The sequence below is a fragment of the Larimichthys crocea genome, chromosome XVIII (assembly GCF_000972845.2).
Source record: "Larimichthys crocea isolate SSNF chromosome XVIII, L_crocea_2.0, whole genome shotgun sequence".
Taxonomy (NCBI): Eukaryota; Metazoa; Chordata; class Actinopteri; family Sciaenidae; genus Larimichthys; species Larimichthys crocea.
The window spans coordinates 20,832,125-20,852,051 of record NC_040028.1 but is presented as its reverse complement, the minus strand read 5'-3'; the positions used below and the strand labels follow the sequence as shown (position 1 = coordinate 20,852,051).

Sequence of the window (19,927 nt, the reverse complement as noted above, 5' to 3'; positions counted from 1 at the left end):
GGGGCGGTCGGTGGCGTAGTGGGTTAAGCGGCCGCCTCGTGTGTAAGAGGCTATAGTCCTCGCTGCAGCTGGCCCCGGTTCGAATCCCGCATCGGACGGCCATTTGCTGCGTGTCATTCCCCCTCTCTCTGCCCCCTGCTTCCTGTCTATCTTCAACTGTCCTATCATTAAAGGCATAAAAGGCCAAAAAATATACTTTAAAAAAAAAATAATTAATGAAAATGTAATATTCCATTTTTTTTAAATAGAGTAAACTGCAAGCGTTAATGATTCCATTATGCGTGAACGCTCCATCAATCACAAACAGTTTAATAACTCAGGTTAATACGGTGACGAACGTAAACATCAAAGTTATTACAGGCTTCACATGTGGCACTGTGTCCCGGTTCTGTTTGGCTCTGGTCCAGACTCCTGCTCTGAAGAGATAACTGGAAAAATAAGGATACATATAAAAAATATTTAAAATATCCATGGGAGCTCTTTCCATAAACGCAGTATTTGACACAGTAGCCTGAGCTTCAGCCTTTAGACATGAATACTTTATTTGAAGCCATGGACGCTTATGCAACATCTCAGCTGGCAGGTCTGGACCAGGTGGGAAAGACTTTGACAGACTGTTGGTTTCTGGTTTGGTACCAGAATGGTGCTCTGACATCACCTAGCATGAACCTGTCATGGTGCAGTACGGCAAAATATTCAGACTGTATTTTTTAAAACTAATAAAACACCAAAGACAGATCAGGCATTTTTTTTAGACACTGTAATATTAACGAGAAAATAAATTAAACAACAGGCATTCACGAGGACAGCTATGTATCTTCATGCTAAAAGTCACCAGTTAACACGGTGGCTCGTTAAACCGAAACACCGATGTTTTTTTTAAATGTATATTTATTTATCACGTCATGACGTCACAGCTGATTGCGTTAGATGTTTTGACAGCGTCTGCATTCGGCTGACGGTCACCAGTTAACACGGTCGCTGTGTTAACCGGAACACCGGTGTAGCGGCGCTGCCTGTGACCTCTCAGCTCTGTGCTCGCTGGTTTAGCTCCTGTTACGACAGCTAGCCGCTTCACGGTGACTCGCTCAGGTTCAAAAGTAACGTTTAAACCAAAGTAACGTGTCTGCAGAGGACAGGTGTGTGTCTCAGGTGTGTGTCATGTGTGTCTCAGGTGTGTGTCTCACCTTTACCACGCAGGCGTGCTGAAGCAGACACGCTTTGAAGTCCTCTCTGATCCCCGCGCATGCTCTGTCGTCGTCCTCTTTGTCCTCGTAATACTTCGGCATGATGCGCAAACAAAATTTAACATTTATCCACAAACAGTTCAACAAATCAGCTGAGCGACTTCAATGTTACTGTCAGGCTGCGGCCATGTTCCCCTGAACGGCATGATGGGAACACGGAAGAAGTGCATGCTGGGAGAACTTGTAGTTTTTCATGTGGGTGCCAGCATATTCAAGGAATTCAAGGAATTCAAGGAAATCAAAAAAGTGGACAGTCAGGAGAGAAGATGTAGAAATAATGTTAAACTTTTAAAAATCAGTTTAGAGGGAAACAATCAAACATTTACACAGAGTCAGACACATGTCGTCACAGCTACGGAAGCCCAAAGAGGTCACACACATTCATACTTTGTATTTCTGAAGTTTTCTCGTGGTAACGAGTTCATTTCTTTTGATTTCTTCTTTTATTTATGTCATTATGTCGAAATATCAAACGTTATCCTGAGATAACGAGGTCTCGCTGTAATATTCCTGCTGTCATGGGCCCACAAGGACCAACATCCTCATCAGGGAACTATCCCAAACTTCTTGTTGTGAAAAAGCTGCACAGACAGAAGATCAGGCAGGTCCTGAGGGTCAGATCAGACAGAGGACACCGACTCTGAAGTACCATCTGTGGTCATGAGGGAACAAACAGCAGCACTGACTGGACCTGGCTGGACCTGGCTCTGAGCCCGTGTGGAGAAGTCACACAGTGACGCTCACATGTTGACCTCTGGGTTTTTCATGCGTGCTTCGGGAACCTTCAAGAGAGACAAAGAGTGATCGCCTCTGCGTGGAAGCTGAAGGACGCCTTCCTGTTTGTCTCAGGTGGCTGCAGGATTTCAAAGTCTCTGATGTCTTCAGGGACCTGGACAGGAGACCGGCCTCGGGCTCTGAACTTCCCTGATGTCACGGTTATTGTGCAAAGTTAGAAATGAAATGTCTGGTCGTGTTTGTGATTTCACAGCTGCTGCTGATGCAGATGACATGAGCAGAACAAAATCATAAAGATGGCCATGACTTCTAACAACTTCGTTTATTTCAAAGATGTAAAACGATGTCCAAGACATCAGAGGCAGGCAAACACATGTACATGATGAAGGCACATGAACTGATGGCTGTGTGAAGAGGAAGAGGAAGAGGAAGAGGAAGAGTTCCTTGTTTTGTTTTTTTCATCACATGATCACGTGTTCATGCTGTTTTCATGTTGTCATGCATTCAGTTTTCAGGATGACGACAGAGAGAGAGAGGCCAGCGGTCAAAACATTACTCCACCTTCCGTCTCCTTTGAGTACAGGAGGAGGGGGAGGAGGAGGGGGCGGGAGGAAGGAGGAGAGGAGGAGGAGGAGGAGCAAGCTGCTCCGACCAAAACAAAACTTATAAATTACAAATAATAAATCACCACCGCTCAATAAACCAGCTGTGTGAAACCAACTTCACACTCATGAAGACGAAACATGTCAGCTGAATTTCAAGAAACTATGAAGAGAGACAGACAGAGACAGAGAGAGACAGAGAGAGACAGACAGACAGACAGACAGAGACAGAGGGAGACAGAGGGAGACAGACAGATAATGCTCATTGCTTCTTTTTCTATATTTACAGTCAGAGTTCACGACCTCAGCTCTGCACTGATCAGTAGTCTGAAATATTTATGTCCAAAAAAAAACACATGGACAAAAGTGTTGATTCAGTGAAATGAGTCACCACCACACTCTTCTTCACGTAGAGATATTGTTCTTCACATCCAATGACTGACTGGACAGTGTGTGTGTGTGTGTGTGTGTGTTTAAATATTAGTATATCCAGCAATCAAAGTGTGGAGAGGGAACAGATTGGAAATATGTCGACCTGGATATAAGGCACGTCTCATCGATCAGGATCTATTCACACTCTGCGCTCCACCGTCCCGTGTTCTGCTGAACCGAGCCGAGCCGAGCCGAGCCGGAGCGACCCCTCCAGTAGCTGTAACAATCATGACAAGAAACTACACAACAACAAAACACAAATAAAACAGTCTGAACTAGCATAAACATCTGTGAATAGAATAAAAATATATTTTACCTCTTGTACAAATTAAAGATTTATTTCAAATAAATTAAATCACCTTCATAGATCGTCATAGCTGTAATAATATCTCAATATAACAATATATTCCTTCGGGAAATGTCTGATTGGTTATTACTAGAAATGGACTCTGAGGCCGCACACGGCCTGTCGGACAGCAGCTGACAGAGAGGACGCGTCGTGGGACTCGGACGTGATCTGGTGACATCCTGAGTTTGTTTCAGGACGGGTGGAGCGTTTGGACTCTGCAGTGAGGGACACGGTTTTAGTTTTGGGCTGGTGTTGATCTAGAACTCTCACCTCCGTCGAGAACAGAGAGCAGCTGGCGACAACATTCTTCAATCATCTTTTTTTGTGTTGGCTGAGGCGCTAGTGACAGTGCAAAGCCCCGGCACGCCCAAAAGGTGGCAGCATCGAGTGAGTTAGAGGGTTTGGCAGCATGTGCACCAGTGGACAGGTGAGCGTTCGAGTCCTCGTTCATCCAACGACCATCTTTGTGATTGTTGATCAAAGCTGCTTGAGAGCCAGAGGGGGGAACACACACCTCGCTGTTTGTTCTGGAGACAGTAGTATTCACATTCTCACTAATGAATTAAGAGCACGACAGTGAGAGGGGGAGGGAGAGAGGGAGGGAGGGAGGGATCAATGAGAAGCAAAGTAAAGAACATTATTTGGAGCGGACAGGACCGAGAGGTGGCGTTTCCTCAGACGAGCAGCTCTATGGGCTCTAATGACTTCACTGCTGGTTGCTAGGTGCCAGAGGCCCTGCGTAAGCAGTCCAGGAGACTGTGGCCCCCCCCGGGGCCGTGATTCATGTGGCAGCTTCAGGAGAGTCAGCCAGCGATCCTCTTTATGTGAATCTGCAGGAGGAGAGCAGAGCGCCGACATGTTGGATCAGAACAGGGCCAGCCGGGATGGGACACGAGTCACACTGCTGTCTTTACGGTAAAAACTGGCAGCAGAGTTTTAGGTTAATAAATACGGTGCAACCTTTTCTGAACATTACAGTAAATGGACGTTAGTACTTACTCCATATCCAACAGTGTGCTGCCATAAAACTGATAAAAATGTCATGAATGCTGCATGAATGAAATATTACAGTGCTTTACCGCACAGTCAACAGTCTGGAATATAAAACACTTTATTCTGTATGAATTCCTTTAAAATCACGTGTAAATAAAGGTTGTGAAACGTGACTGTACGGTCGTGTTTGACATCATTTCTCTGACCTCACTGAGGATGGCCCACACAGCAGAGTCTTTGAGAACTGAGAGCCGAAGTGCCAGGACAGGATTGAAGGAAGGATCCACAGCCCCCTCAGCCACGCCCTTCTCAAAGTGACCTGTGTGTCAGAGGACGACAGCAGGAGACGTTCAGTTACACATGCACACACACACACACACGCACGCACACACACGCGCACACACACACACACACACACACACACACTCACCGATCCTGTAGAAGCGGTCCTCAGTTCGTCTGTACTTCTCTTTGGTCTGCAGTCCAGGTTCCTAACGTGTGAACATGCAGAGAGTAAAACATGAGACGACACATGACGCCGGCGTGTCACAGTGTGTGTGTGTGTGTGTGTGTGTGTGTGTGTGTGTGTGTGCTGCCTCCAGCAGAGCAAACACTCAGTCACGCTCACATTCCTGTCAATAATCAATATGCTGCGTCTGTAAGAGCGACCACTCAGTGTAATCTAATCAAAACTGTTTGCACATCACACCACAGGGGGGTGACAGACTGTGTGTGTGTGTGTGTGTGTGTGTGTGTGTGTGTGTGTGTGTGTGTGCATTCCTCTACCGAAACAGGCAGTATTTCCACCGTGGCGTTCTCGATCTTGTCCCCTGGGTGCTCTTGGTTACCGCTGCGAAACAGAAACCTGCCAGGAAACAAATCAAGAATTTACTTTACATATTTACATCCATGAAGAAGCCACACACACACACACACACACACACACACACACGGTCACGTCACAGCGGTCGACGAGCTTTACCAAAGTTACACAACAAGTTTTCTACATTCTCCTCATGAACATGGAGATGGATGAATTAATTAATTAATTAAGTAGCTGGTGAAGTCTGTGGTGTGCAGTGTGTGTGTGTGTGTGTACAGACTGTGGATACTACAGCTCTGTGTTTTATGTGTTTGTTTGTTCAATGAACAAAACCGGACACAGTCACGTCTGTATTTGTTACATAATGTTGCTGTGACATGTCAGTTGGCATGTGTGCAGTGACACGTGTATCATGTGGGATCATTTAGTCTCTGAACGTTAAACGGGCTGACGGAGGAGACGGAGGCAGCGACAGATCATAAAGGACGGTGCTGCTGATGAGGTTTGGTGTAATCGGCCGCAGATTCAAGAGTCAGACCGTGGAACACTCTCTGGCCTCTGTTCCCACGTGAGGACGCTCAAACTCGCGTCTCGCGTCGCGGTCTGCCGTGCTAACGACGTCTTTGACAGAGCGGAGGTGGAATTCATCCGTCACCAGAACATTCATCTCCACGTGAGCGCCGGCTGCCTCGGCTCCACAGAGAGGAGGAGGCTGGCCTCAGAATGCTTATTTTAGAGCACTGTCATTAGCTCACGCTGATCCCCGGACACACACACTCTCACACACTCTCACACACTCTCACACACACACACACACACACACACACACACACACACACACACACACAGTGATAATGGAATCGATGCATACGTGTCTGTGCTCTGCGCGCTCGATGCAAATGATGAGGCGCCATGCAAACAGACAAACCTCTCTATGCTGACAGGTCTGTCAAACTTGAAGAGGACGTAGTCTCCTGCAGTAGGAGTGATGGCCCAGAAGAAGTCCTCTCCCAGGTACGTCTTCTCGAGTGTGTGACCTTGATACACCTGCGTGACACAACACACACTTTCAGTTCGGACAGTTCTTCTCACGGAGGCTGCAGACGTGACACGTTTGTGGTACGACACCTTCATAGATGTGGAGACCTCAGCTGGGGGGTTGACGTGCATCTTGTGGAGCAGCGGCTTCAGGAAGTCTTTGTCCTGCAGGACACACACAGACAGGAAGCCACTGTTTCTAAACAGGAAGCAGATTCTACTGCGGCTGTAAGTAAACGGTGTGAACGCGACACTCACTGTGAGTTTTTGGATCTTTCCAGCCAGAGAAGAATGAAGTCCGACATGTTGGAACAGGGACGGTCTGAAGCGCACGCGAAGGCTGGACTTCTGCCGCTCGCAGTGTTTCTTTAAAAAAACAACAAAGAGGAAGGAATGATGAGAGCGGTTCTCTTCACAGCGACACGCTCACAGTCTTTGTCCAGAGCTTACAGCGTCTTTCTCAGGGTTGCAGACTTTGACCCAGAGGATGTGGTCCAGCAGCCAGTCGATGGGCTTCTCCTTGTAGAACATGAAGATGAACTCCACGATGAGGTTCAGGTCCGGAGCCTGGAACATTTTTCCTACAGGAACGACGAAACAAATCATCGATCCTGCACGGGACGATTAAAGTATTACTGTGAACTAAAAACTGTAACAGTCTCACTTGTACTAAAATATGTCGCTCCTCATTTCCATATTGGAGTGAGTGCAGTCCTTTGGATTCGCTCCCTGCCAAATCAGATTACTTTACAATGACCCAGTTTCTACGGCGATCAATATCATTTCCATCTTTTCTCCGAATCCGTCCAGCTGTTTATCATAAAGTATCACAGAATGTGAATGCCTCGCCAAGTTAAGATAATGAGTGAATAACCACTTTGGACAGGAATGCAGTCAGCTGACTGCTTCGGTATCGATCACGTGCTTAATGGACCGTACCAATGAAGCCCAGCTGAGAAAACTCCAGAATCATCCAGTCCTCCGACGAGAGCTGCAGGGCGAAGTTCTTCATGGTGGCGAAGTAGTTGGGCTTGGCCACGATGTCGTCCTCCAGCTGGAGGGACAGACAGAGCAGTGAGACAGAGGAAGCACACAAGCTGTGTCTGTTGTTGATGGAGAGGGTGAGGAGCAGGAGGGGGAGACGACTCTACGATCCTACGAGGACCGACTCTGAACCGAGCTAAGAAAAGTCACTACGCTAAACTAGAGGAGCGGGAGACGTCGGACAGGAAATACCTCGTCCCTCCAGGTGAGAGCAGAGAGTGGAAATGACACATCCCATGCATGAGACAGAAAGACGGCAGATTAACACAGACTGAACTTCTGCTGGTATTATTACACAAGCATTAGAGACGAAACAACAGCTCTGAAGCAGAAACACACGCTCAACTCGAGTGATGTCATGTGGTGTGACCGTGTTTCACCCTAATGACGGGCTGCGACATACCTGCACGTAATAAACCCCTTTGCTCACGGCGTACATCATGAGGAAGGAGTAGTCCAGATTCTGCTTGGTCCTCCATCTAAAGACACAAAACATGAAAAGTGTGTTAGTGTGTTTCAAAGGACGCTGCACGCTCCGGCAACACACTGCATTCGAATATTTCAAAACCAATCTCTTGATCCGAATCGTCTGCCCTCGTTGTGATCTGACTTGTGGCTGCAGCGGGCTGCAGGTGTTTCCACGGATACGAGGGCACGGGATGCACGTGTGCTTAAACTCGGCCAGGTGTCGGAGTGCAGCTTCAGCAGCCGAGGGAAACGTTAATAAACCCTTCCTGACTTCCTTTCTTCCTTTCTTTCTTCACGGCATGCACGTGAAACAAGTGTTTAAAATTAAACACGGTGGGATGTTGAACACGAGGCGCTCACAGACACCCACGTACTGACAGAACTCTTCAGTCCTGCGGGCCTTGAAGGAAACTATCTGAGTACAAACTGCAGCATAAACAGATTTCTAATGAAGCTGGTTGTTGGAGGACTCTGAAGAGAAGATAAGTACAGAGGATAACAGGAGGGAGCTACAGAGAGACGGAGATAGAGGGTGGTGCTGCTGATGACCTTGATCTGACTTTGACAAACGCCTGTGGAATACTAAGTGCCTCGGCAGCCTACCTAAAAGCTCTCGCTCGCTCGCTGGCTCGCTCTCCTCCCACTCCCCCGCCTGCACTCCTCATCGCAGCTCTCCTGCGTTTCATTTTTCTCTTCTGGCTCCTTCATGATTTCCATAATCATCCTCATCGTTCTAATGAAATGTCAGACCACCGGACTCACACAGACGACACAGATTTCGGCGCACACTGCTTACTTGACTCTCTCTTTGGAGTCTCCGAAAGTCTCCTTGAGGTTGGTGAGTTCGGGGTAATAGGCGGCCGGCGGGGAGATCACCTCGAGCAGGCCTGAACTCAGCTCCGTAGAAAACCTGAACAAAGAGGACGAGCGTGACACACACGTTCACTTCTTTGCACCTTTTTGCGGATCTGTCAGGACGTGTACTCACTCTTTCTCCAGGCCGGCGACCACGCTGTTCACGTAGTCCACGTCGGTCTGCGGAGATCAAACATTTCGACACGTTAGACACATTTTATTTGGATCTGGTCGTGCTGTGACTCATACGCAGATCTCACCTCCCCAACAAACACAATAATGACACAGTCGAGTTTCTCCTCCGGAGACAGCTTGTCTATTAGCGAACGCAGCGTCTCCGACAGATACGACTTCACCTTCCGCTTCACTGTAGGGATCCCCATCACCATGGTAACTGAGGAGAAAACAGAGCGACAGGTGAGAGCGGTTGAGTGTCAGAGGTCTGCAGATGCAATCTGATCCGAAAAGCAAATAATCTTCTCTTGTGAGACAACGACTAATAACGTTGGCCCGAATCCGCGAGAACAGAACCGAAGATTTGTGGCCAAACCGACAGACGGCAGTGGGAGGGATGACTCACGCTTTGTAACGCATCTGCAAGAGCCACACTGCACAGAAACATGTCTTTAAACAATCACACACAATGTGGGCAGAGTAACTCACTCCAAAACACACAGCGTTCCACATCCAGCAGCGACAACGTTTAGACAGAGGTAACAAATATTTATCGCTGCTGGCGTTTGCTCAGCATCGTTACTCGTCCAGAGATCTGCAAAGCGCTGCTAAATTAATTTATGAGATTTTCCTCCCAGCTAAAACAAAGACGGCCAAAGCAAACAGCAGACGGAGTTTCACAGACGTCTGACCGAACATTTTTATGTGTTCTTCAGTTCATCCATTAAAAATCTAATGGACTCTCAGAGAAACAAACAAATCTGCACTTTGTCTAGCTAACAATCATCTCTGAGCTCGGAGAGGTCACGAGCAGCGCTCCATTCAGCTGATGAAGTGAGACGACAGTGAAGAGAGAGAGGCTATTGTCATCTCCGTCTCGCTCCTATTGTGTGAGGCCTGGAGTGTTTGTGGCTGAACAGACGGCCTCTTCTTTAGTATGGACACATTCCCTAAAAAGTAAACCGGACCGAGAGAAGAACAGACTGTCAGAGCTCATTTCACACGCGAGGAAACAAGGACCACTTTCACTCAAGACCGGAGAGAGTTTACACGGGACCACAGCGGACATTTTGATTTGGAATCGGGTTGACGCGTTCTCTACAGCTTAGACCAGTTCAGACGCAGGTTCTTCCATCCATTTGAGTCGGGGTAGTGTGTGTGTGTGTGTGTGTGTGTGTGTGTGTGTGTGTGTGTGAGTGAGTGAGAGAGAGAGCAGTGGTCGAGAGACACACACCGTGAATGAGAGTGAGCGAGCGGCGGCCTCCATAAAGCCGATTAATCAGAGAAATCAAAAGTTAATTTCCTGATTGAACAACAGAATAAACATCACATGCAGAGACTGTGCTGTGATTGATGGGCAGCCACACAGCTGGGAGCTGTTTAGGGATTTAGGTACCTTGCTCAAGGGCACCTTGGCAGTGCTCCTCTCCAGCTACTAGTCCAGCCTGCATACTTTGGTCTATGCTGAACTTGAACTGGCCACCCTTCAGTTCCCAAAGCCCGGTCCCTACAGACTGAGCTACTGCCGGCCTCGACTGTTACAGACTTTATGTCACGCTGTGGAAAATGTTTTTAGTTTTTCTCAAGGTTCTACTGAATTCAAATCTACAGGAGGCCGTTTTGTTTGATGCTTTGCATAAAACGTACACAGAGAAGAGCTGCTGCTCGTGTGTGCGTGTGCCTTTAAAAGAGGTAGCATGTTAGCTGAGCTGATGCGAGGGGCCTCGGCCGAGGCACAGAACAAAGTTGAGGTTGCTGAAGGAGCGAGCAGCACAGTGGACTTGAGAAAGGACGCAATCCTCCAGAGTGATGTGCACGGCGTGGAGAATCTGTCCCAGTTTTTGCTTTGTGTTTCTCACACTGAGCTCCGTGTCGGAGAGCGACACCCACCACCGCCGCCGCCGAGAAAAGTAGGTCGAGGATGAAAGGAGAATGTGGGAGGAAGGAAAGGAGACGGAGAGTGACAGAAAGAGGGAGGGCAGCAGACAGTGAATGACGGATAATGCGTGCAAGTGCAGAGCGAGCAGGACCGACTCCAAGACTGTCCCCTCCTCCATCAGCCTGCCGGCTTCACTCCTCCACCCTGAAAACAATCTACATGTCTGTCCATCAGCGAGCAGAACGGAGCCGATGTGCCATAAAAAGAGCTCCAGTGACATGTCACTTCATGTTGAGCTTCACTGTAGCATGTAAATGTTTTTGTTTCCACATTATGGAGCAGGACTGCAGAGCGGACGTCACTGGATCACTTGTAGTGTCAAAGCGTCCACGCTCTTAACCCTGCATAACTTTAAGCCTTAATATAATCTGAACAGGTGAGTTGTATATAAATTCACCCTCAGTACGTGTTTTAGAAAAGTCTTCTGGTTTCTTTTGGACTCATTTCCAGGTGAAACTTGAACTATTTTCTTCACAGCGATCAAAGTGTATGAACTCTACAGATCATTTACAAGCTCCTCTTCCTGGAATGACTCAGCTCTTGATAAGCCCTCCCTCTTCTTCCTGCTCTCAAACACAGCCAGCTCCTCTCTGCTCAGGTGTTTCCTTGTTCCCTCCCCCTCGGATCTACAGGAAGTCAAACTCAGACAGTCGTCGACGCGGAGAGGAGAAATGGCGCAGCAAGGAAATAAACTGGACCGGAAAACCTTCTCTTGTCCGATCTGTCTGGATCTACTGAAGGATCCGGTGACTATTCCCTGTGGACACAGCTACTGCATGAACTGTATTCAAAACTTCTGGGATGGAGAGGATGAGAAGAGAATCCACAGCTGCCCTCAGTGTAGGCAGACCTTCACACCGAGGCCTGTCCTGAAGAAAAACACCATGTTAGCAGCTTTAGTGGAGGAACTGAAGAAGACTGGACTCCAAGCTGCTCCTGCTGATCACTGCTATGCTGGACCTGAAGATGTGGCCTGTGATGTCTGCACTGGGAGAAAACTGAAAGCTCTGAAGTCCTGTCTGGTCTGTCTGGCCTCTTACTGTGAGAAACACCTCCAGCCTCATCATGATGTAGCTCCATTAAAGAAACACAAGCTGGTGGAGCCCTCCAAGAAGCTCCAGGAGAACATCTGCTCTCGTCATGATGAGGTGATGAAGATGTTCTGCCGTACTGATCAGCAGTGTATCTGTTATCTCTGCTCTGTGGATGAACATAAAGGCCACGACACAGTCTCAGCTGCAGCAGAAAGGACTGAGAGGCAGAGAGAGCTCGAGGTGAGTCGACTAAACATCCAGCAGAGAATCCAGGACAGAGAGAAAGATGTGAAGGAGCTCCAACAGGAGGTGGAGGCTATCAATGGCTCTGCTGATAAAGCAGTGGAGGACAGTGAGAAGATCTTCACTGAGCTGATCCGTCTCATGGAGAAAAGAAGGTCTGATGTGAAGCAGCAGGTCAGATCCCAGCAGGAAACTGAAGTGAGTCGAGTCAAAGATCTTCAGGAGAAGCTGGAGCAGGAGATCACTGAGCTGAAGAGGAAAGACGCTGAGCTGGAGAAGCTCTCACACACAGAGGACCACAACCAGTTTCTACACAACTACCCCTCACTGTCACGACTCAGCCAATCTACAGACTCATCCAGCATCAATATCCGTCCTCTGAGGGACTTTGAGGATGTGACAGCTGCTGTGTCAGAGCTCAGAGATAAACTACAGGACGTTCTGAGGGACCAACGGACAAACATCTCACTGACAGACACTGAAGTCCATGTTTCACTGTCAGGACCAGAACCAGAGCCCAAGACCAGAGCTGAGTTCTTAAAATATTCACGTGAACTCACACTGGATCCAAACACAGCAAACACACAGCTGTTATTATCTGAGGGGAACAGAAAAGTGACAGTAATGAGACAACATCAGTCTTATTCTAGTCACCCAGACAGATTCACTGACTGGTCTCAGGTCCTGAGTAGAGAGAGACTGACTGGACGTTGTTACTGGGAGGTGGAGAGGAGAGGAGGAGTTGATGTAGCAGTCGCATACAAGAATATCAGCAGAGCAGGGAGATCAGATGAATGTAGATTTGGACACAATGACAAATCTTGGACGTTATATTGTGACACAAACAGTTATAACTTTTATTACAACAAAGTCCAAACTCCCGTCTCAGGTCCTCGGTCCTCCAGAGTTGGAGTGTACCTGGATCACAGTGCAGGTATTCTGTCCTTCTACAGCGTCTCTGAAACCATGACTCTCCTCCACAGAGTCCAGACCACGTTCACTCAGCCTCTCTATGCTGGACTTTATGTTTATTCTGGATCCTCTGCTGAGTTGTGTGAAGTCAAATAGACAGAAGTCATTGAAGGGTTAAATTCTGTGTTTCATGTCTTCAGCTTGTTTTGTTTCCATCATTGTTGCTGACAGCTGATTGTTGTGGCATTTCTTCACCTGTCAATCAAACACTGTGGGCGGTACTTTGCCCTCTTCTCATTGGTGGTTGTGTAAATGTTTGAGTTTCTTTAGGTGGCGCTCCTTCCTGTGTCTGTTTAGCCATGGAGGCTATCACTGCTCATGATGACTTTAGTTTGTATGATCAGAATCAATAAGGAGATGATTCATTCTTTTCTTGTACATATGTGAGATTCAATGAAGAAACAACATTTAGTTTGTGTCTCAGTCAATAAAGAGGATTTATTACACAGACTGCAAGTCTTCATGTTTTCATTGAACATGTGCTCTAAATGAACTCCCTGCATTCACCCTGTTTATTTCACTGAGCTGCTTTCTCGTGGTTAAAGTGACAAATAAAGTTGAGTTTGAACTGAAGGTGACTGACAGTGAAGAAGAAGAACAGACAGATGGAGGGTGTGTGTTTGTGTTTGTGTGTGAGAGTGATAAAGACCACCTATTACAAAACCCAACACTGAATATCATGTTGTAAAAACAGCAGTATCAGAGGAGAATGGGAACAATGCTGCCTGCCACACTAACCATCTGCTGCATCTCTCACACTCTGAATTTACAGAGAATCGTGTCAGTGAAATGGTTTGTTCGATAAATTCAGTCTATACCACACGAGGCCTGTTTCTAATCAGTCACAGCCGTCGTAAATTCTACTCTCCAGCCACGTGCCGTACAGAAACAGTGATTAGATTCCTTTACATTTGTTCTGTTGGAGGAGGAGGTCAACACGGTGAAGATAGACATCCTGTCTGACAACAAGCATCAGCAGATTATGAGTGAGTGTCTTTGAGTGTTGAAGGCTGATCGTGTTGATTAGATTGTGTTGATTAATGAACTGAGAACACCTCCGACATTCAAACGGAGTAATCAGCTGGTTTACAAGCAAAGAAAGAAGATAGATGACAGAGCGGTGGGACTGTGTGAACCTTGAGATGTTTGCAGCAGACACATGACACCGTCCTCGGGCCAACACGAGAGTTCGCAGCACGAGGAACTCAGACTCAAAGGGGGGTGGTGGGATCTTCAACTGCTGCTGGTGCCATGCTCAATAGCTGCTCAGTGTAAACACTTACGGCGTTGCTTGGAAACAAACTGTGTAAAGCTAGCAGCTCGCCAGAGGCCGTGTGCGTGTTTAGAACAAACAGGGCAGTATTTAGAATAATGCTCTCCTGTTGGTTTGCGCCTGAAGGGGCTTCAGTCGGGCTCCACTCCAAACGTTTCAACGGTTTCTTTCCAGAATCCTCGTTCAATTTAAAGTGGGATGCTGTCCTAATTTGCTCAGCTATAAATATCCCAATGTCAGATGTGCTTAGACCAGCAGAGAAAACAAGTGGGTGGGGCTGTGGAGCGCAGAGTTAGACTAAGAAAAACAATTAGCGACAGAGGGGGAAAAAAGGAGAGGTTAAAAGCACCGCTGGGACCTCGAGGTGGAAACTGCCAGCAGATAATCAACGACTATGAATGAGAAACGAAGAAGAAGAAGAAGTCGACTGTCCCAGCAGAAATACCTCCAGCTCACATGATCGGGGCTGAAACCACGTGGTGACGCCCAACACCGCTGTGCTCCAAGTTCAGATTACTTCAACTCTGACCTTGGCTGCAACCAACCTTGTGCAACCAATGAGATAACAGCTGCATGTGAGCGAGGCTCAGCATGGAAGAGCAGAGAGTGAGAGTGAGTAACTACCAGCTGTGGAGTTAGCTTCATTTCTTCAAGCAGAGCTACAACAACAAACAGTGGATGACAGGAACGATAGCCTAGCAACAGTAAATCCCATCATGGTGTTATTTCTGCTGAGCACATCTCTTACCATGTGAGCAGCTTCAGGGCGGGTTATCAGCAGCTCGGCCAATAAAAACTGGTCTACAGGTGACACAGAGGACGGGCCTCGCATGTTTTTGTTGCCTCCTGAACTCATTGATCAAAACAAGCTACAGGCCAGGGACAAGAAGCTCACCTCTGTCACTGTCATTAAGAACGTGGAAACACCGTTCAAACTGTTCGGCTACATACATCACACTCACAATGCCACATAAGTAAACCTCTTAGAGAGAACTTGATACAGCAGAGGTCACATACAGCCTGTCCTCCTCCTCCTCCTCCTCCACCTGCTGCTGCTGCTGCTTGATGGGTGAAACTTTTAAAAAAAAAAATGTAGTTACTGAAAATAGGAGTTGAGAGGAAAGCGTGGAGAGGAAACAGCAGCTCTGACAGGATACACTGTGGACTGAGCTCATGGCGAGAACCTGGACTGTAATCTAAGAGATAGGATACATACTGTGCAACATAAAGTGCACATCCACTGTATTCATCTCCACTGCTCTTCAGGCTGATTCTATTGCAAAGCTCGGTCCAGAGGGGGATACTTGTTGTGAACTAGTCCCCGACTGCAAACTTGTTGAGACTTGATTCTCTCCCCGGTGTGTTACGAGGATCTCTGGAGGTTTTTTAACGGCGCATGTGTAGGACGAACATGCTTATTCTACGAGAATAAACCGTCATCAATCAGAGAAGCTACCGAATCTGCAGCATTCGCACACACGCTTCCTTACCTCCTGTGCGGCCGAGACCAACCTGCACGGCGGGGTGCAGGCTGCCCTCATTGTTCAGAAGGTGAGGCAGGTGGTGGTAGATATTTGGCACCTGGAGAGGTTTCCTGTTTGCGAGCTCCTTCAGTAGTTTCTGTGTCTCATCTGAAAGTGGGCACAGAGAGAGTGGAGTGTTCTCAGTTTCAGCGGATGACAGGACAGGAGGGCTGACTGTGCTGCACCAAAATCTGAGAATATGAATAACTCACTGCAAACTAAATTTTCCATTTTAAAATCTATGAAGCAGAATAACAGCCGTTATTTAAACTCACAAAAAGCTAAACTGACAGATCGGTTTCAGTTTTAATCATCAAACCAAATGTGAAACCACTTTTCATTTTAAAACTGCCATCAAAGGTACAACATAAGCACAAAAAAACTGACTTTTACATTGTTAATGTGATTGATGTGCAGTGCTAAGCAGTGTAACGGTCTTATGGAGCTTTGCAGCCAGGTGCAGCCACCCATCCGCTGGTTTTGAGGGTTGACAGAGAGAGATTGAACAACGGAGGCTCAGGTGATTCCTGCCACTCAAATGACCACAAGAGAAAGTTGTTTGTTTGTTGAAGTTACCTGAGAAGTTTGTGAGGGCATCTTTGCTGCTGTTGGTCTCGGCGATAGCGCGTCTGAACTGCTCGAGAATGTTGTTGAGCTCGGACGAGCGCTGCAGCGTCCGGTGCTCTGCCACACGAAGGCGCTCTTTCAAGGCATGGAACTCCCTCTGGTATGCTATCAGCTTCTCTGTGAAGAAGAAAGAAAGAAAGAAAGAAAGAAAGAAAGAAAGGTACGTTAGTACGTGACAACGTCCATCCATTCTGACTGAGCGAAAGGCGGGAGACATCCTGGACAAGTTAGCTCATCACAGGGCACAGACAGTACAGAAATACTGTGAAATATGCCATGGAATATTTAAAAACCTTTATTTATACTGCATTCGTATACAAAATAAAGTCAGATTGTATATTAGAGACTTTTAATTATACAGTAAAACACCGTAATATTTTTACTGTCATGGTTGGACAGTTTTTTCCCGTAAAATCTACAGACATTTTAAAAACACGGAATAAAACGCCAACCCTAAAATGTCTATTTACCGTAATACTAGAAATGTTTTACCCAGAGTTTATGCCGGAATCCTGAGCTTAAATTTAATTCCATTTAACAAACAAACTTCCAACAAACCACATGCTATTCTATTCTTAAACGTCTTCATCACGTTGAACAGGAGGTTGCTTCTCCGTGGGGTGGGGGGCAGGGGCGAGGTTATTGGAGGAACCACTCCACCACTGAGCCACGGTCGCCTTAATTTTCACTAAGCTGAAACCTTTTAATACTTTTTAACACCCAGCGGACACCCTGTTTACCATATTTTTACGGTAAAACACGTCAAAGCAGCAGAGCCTCTCGCCCTGAACCTGCACGCTTGGCTGCAATACAGAAGACTGCTTGTATTGAGCTTTAAGGAGAAATGATGGCACTTCCCCCGCTGATTTATTACCACGGTCAACTGTGTTTATGGTCTCAATCGCTACTTTCAGTTCCTCTCCCAAACAGCATGATGTTCATGCTGTAAATTGTGGTTCCATTCAGATTAAAATAGATGATTAAGCAGGGCATGGCTGCCTTGTGATTAAATGATTCTCAGTGAGTCACCAGGTTTAGGAAACTGGTCACTGCTTATTAAATATGAATCAAGACTATGTTACTGAGAAACACTGTAGTTTACTGGAGGACATTTGTGGTTAGGCTTTCATTTATTCAGAGATAAAGTCAAGCACGCCTTCATGCTTAAAAAGAAAACAGTGACACTGTCGTCCACAAACCAATGGGTGACTTCATGCTTGGGTCCCACTTCCAGGGAAAGCAGCGTTCAGCCACAAAGGAAACACATGTTTCTTTTTTTATTATGATTATTTTATATGACAGGACAGCTGAAGACAGACAGGAAAGAGAGATATGGGACGACACCCAAAGGAAACATCTTGACAGACTTTGGCAACCACTAACACTTCCAACACATAACACTCAGAAGAGGTCTGTCAGGCTATTGGACATTAAACATGATGTATGCTCTGATCTAAGCAGTCAGTCAACTGCAGCTTATGTTTCACTATAGTGCCATTTTCATATGAAAACACGAGCCTGATAGGACAAATGTTTTTAAATGAGTTCAATGATTGTGCGTCTTCAGCTCTCACATTCATATAGTCTGACAAAGCACACAACACCTATGTGTCCCCACAGGTGGAGGGCCCACAGGAGGAAGGAGTCCAAATATCCCGGAGGTCGTGACATGGAACGGTGAGTTGGTGCAACATCTGCAGTACTGCGGACGCTGTACCGGACCGGACTCTAAAAGAGTGAGATCGCGGATACAAGCGGCTGAAATGAGCTCCCTCCACTGGGTGGCTGGACTTAGAGATGGGGTGAGGAGCTCAGACATCCAGAGGGAGCAGAGCTGCTGCTCCACATCGAAAGGAGCCAGCTGAGGTGGTTCGACATCTGATTAGGATGCTTCTTTGGAGGTGTTCTGGGCTCATCCAACTGGGAGGACACTCTGGGGCAGAACCCGGTGGAGGGACTGAATGTCTCATCTAGCCTGGGAATGCTTCAGCACATCTGGAGCTCCTTGCTAAACCTGCTGCCACCGTGATCCAACCCCGGATATAAAGGCAAGACAGTCCTAATTTGATCTTTTCTAAAACAGGTTTACAGGCTGGTGGGACGCAAGATGAATCTGTAGACAAGCTGCTGAGGGAGAGAGTTACATTTTGAAGATCGTAGTGGGATTTACAGAGCTTGTCACCAGCCTGCCATTAAAATCTCTAAAATACTGCAGCACCATATGATGATATTATCCACAATGATACGGCGCTCAGGAGCAGCAATGTACTGGCACGTTTTTACTGGAAATTACCTTTGAGGTTTCGGGGCAGAACCCGTCCTCGGTGAGTTCTTATCAGGAAACAGAAGTTTAGCTTTAAGTGTAGGAGTGTGAAAGAAGAGCGGCTGTGAAACTCAGGAGTGTCTGTGCTGTTGATCAGCTGCACAGTGAGTCAGGCTTGCTGCTCGTCTTGAGGAGTTTGTTGGTTGGTTACGTCTCTTTCTATATAAATAAGATTAATTTTAATTGTAATTACTGTTGGGAGGTTTCGAAATGACTTGATTTCGAGTACAAAGAGCATCTCAGGTGTTTGTGTTCGGTGGGATTGTGGGCTTGGCCGGTCTCTGATCTTCCTCTGCAGGCAGATTTATTGTGCCCTTCTGAGAGCCCTCCGCCACAACAAAACCCAGCCTCCCTTCATCTTCCCCCTCTCCATCACTCTCTCTCTGACTGAGCTATTGTCCATCCACTCTGCCCTCTCTGCTCTCCGGCACAGAACCATGTTGTTCCTCCTGGATGTTGATCTCTAAGACACACAGACAGATGCTGTCATTTGGCCCGAGCCTCATGAAAAGGAGGTCAGCTTCAAACTGGAAACAGACTTTCATCTTCACGTCGGTGCTTTGATTGCAGGACTCCAGGCCCGTCGAGTTGAAACCACACCTGTAACCCCACCGTGCACAAAAACAAAGACATGTAGTGCTGAGCTATACGCTCTCCGTGCTCAGAGGGGGGCGGCTTTTGTATGTATCGTGTAACATGACTGCTTTCCAAAGAAGTGCTTCGCCCATTACCTGAGCAGCGTGCCAAGGCAGAGGTACGTTGGGCAGTGTTTACACAAGTCTCTTGACATTTGAATGTCACTTTTAATATCACACATCAACAAAAGCTTCAAGCAACACTGCATGACTGAACTGGTAAACAAAACGCACTAAAGCAAAGTGTGGGACGAGTTCCACTGGTGCTACACGAAATGAAGAATTTAAATCAATTAATAATTTTTGAAAACGAGATAAAAACATAAGAATTCTATCAAATGTAATGCGATTTAAAAATCATTTTGTTTCGACATCAGCCTGATATGGAATCACCTTCATGCAGGCAGAGCAGAGTTTGCATAACTTGTCAGCTGTGGTTAACAGAACGGTCAGGGTCGACTGGATTTTAACGTGTCATGGCGGTCGATACTTCTGAATGTGGTGCACGGCGTAGAAAGTCTGACAAACACTGCGTTAAACAATTAGACGTACCTGAGGTCTGGAGTGCATCTCTAAAATCTCATTACTCTTCCTCTCT

General features: G+C 46.9%; 2 protein-coding genes across 2 annotated transcripts in view; both read right to left on the bottom strand.

Moving 5' to 3' along the window:
- coa5 (cytochrome C oxidase assembly factor 5) overlaps positions 1 to 1,477 on the bottom strand; it is a 7,270-nt gene extending 5,793 nt beyond the window's left edge. Inside the window, exon 1 of the mRNA XM_027291310.1 lies at positions 1,188 to 1,477. Coding sequence (XP_027147111.1) covers positions 1,188 to 1,289 — 102 coding nt within the window. The 5' untranslated portion in view covers positions 1,290 to 1,477. The remainder of the gene's footprint in view (positions 1 to 1,187) is intronic.
- Positions 1,478 to 2,910: 1,433 nt separating this feature from the next.
- mgat4a (alpha-1,3-mannosyl-glycoprotein 4-beta-N-acetylglucosaminyltransferase A) overlaps positions 2,911 to 19,927 on the bottom strand; it is a 25,082-nt gene continuing 8,065 nt past the window's right edge. Inside the window, exons 2-16 of the mRNA XM_027291302.1 lie at positions 16,321 to 16,488; positions 15,712 to 15,852; positions 8,847 to 8,980; positions 8,720 to 8,766; positions 8,528 to 8,641; positions 7,667 to 7,742; positions 7,159 to 7,273; positions 6,670 to 6,800; positions 6,478 to 6,585; positions 6,310 to 6,384; positions 6,110 to 6,228; positions 5,145 to 5,223; positions 4,789 to 4,849; positions 4,565 to 4,677; positions 2,911 to 4,195 (exon numbers count right to left, since the gene is read on the bottom strand). Coding sequence (XP_027147103.1) covers positions 4,169 to 4,195; positions 4,565 to 4,677; positions 4,789 to 4,849; positions 5,145 to 5,223; positions 6,110 to 6,228; positions 6,310 to 6,384; positions 6,478 to 6,585; positions 6,670 to 6,800; positions 7,159 to 7,273; positions 7,667 to 7,742; positions 8,528 to 8,641; positions 8,720 to 8,766; positions 8,847 to 8,980; positions 15,712 to 15,852; positions 16,321 to 16,488 — 1,508 coding nt within the window. The 3' untranslated portion in view covers positions 2,911 to 4,168. The remainder of the gene's footprint in view (positions 4,196 to 4,564; positions 4,678 to 4,788; positions 4,850 to 5,144; positions 5,224 to 6,109; positions 6,229 to 6,309; positions 6,385 to 6,477; positions 6,586 to 6,669; positions 6,801 to 7,158; positions 7,274 to 7,666; positions 7,743 to 8,527; positions 8,642 to 8,719; positions 8,767 to 8,846; positions 8,981 to 15,711; positions 15,853 to 16,320; positions 16,489 to 19,927) is intronic.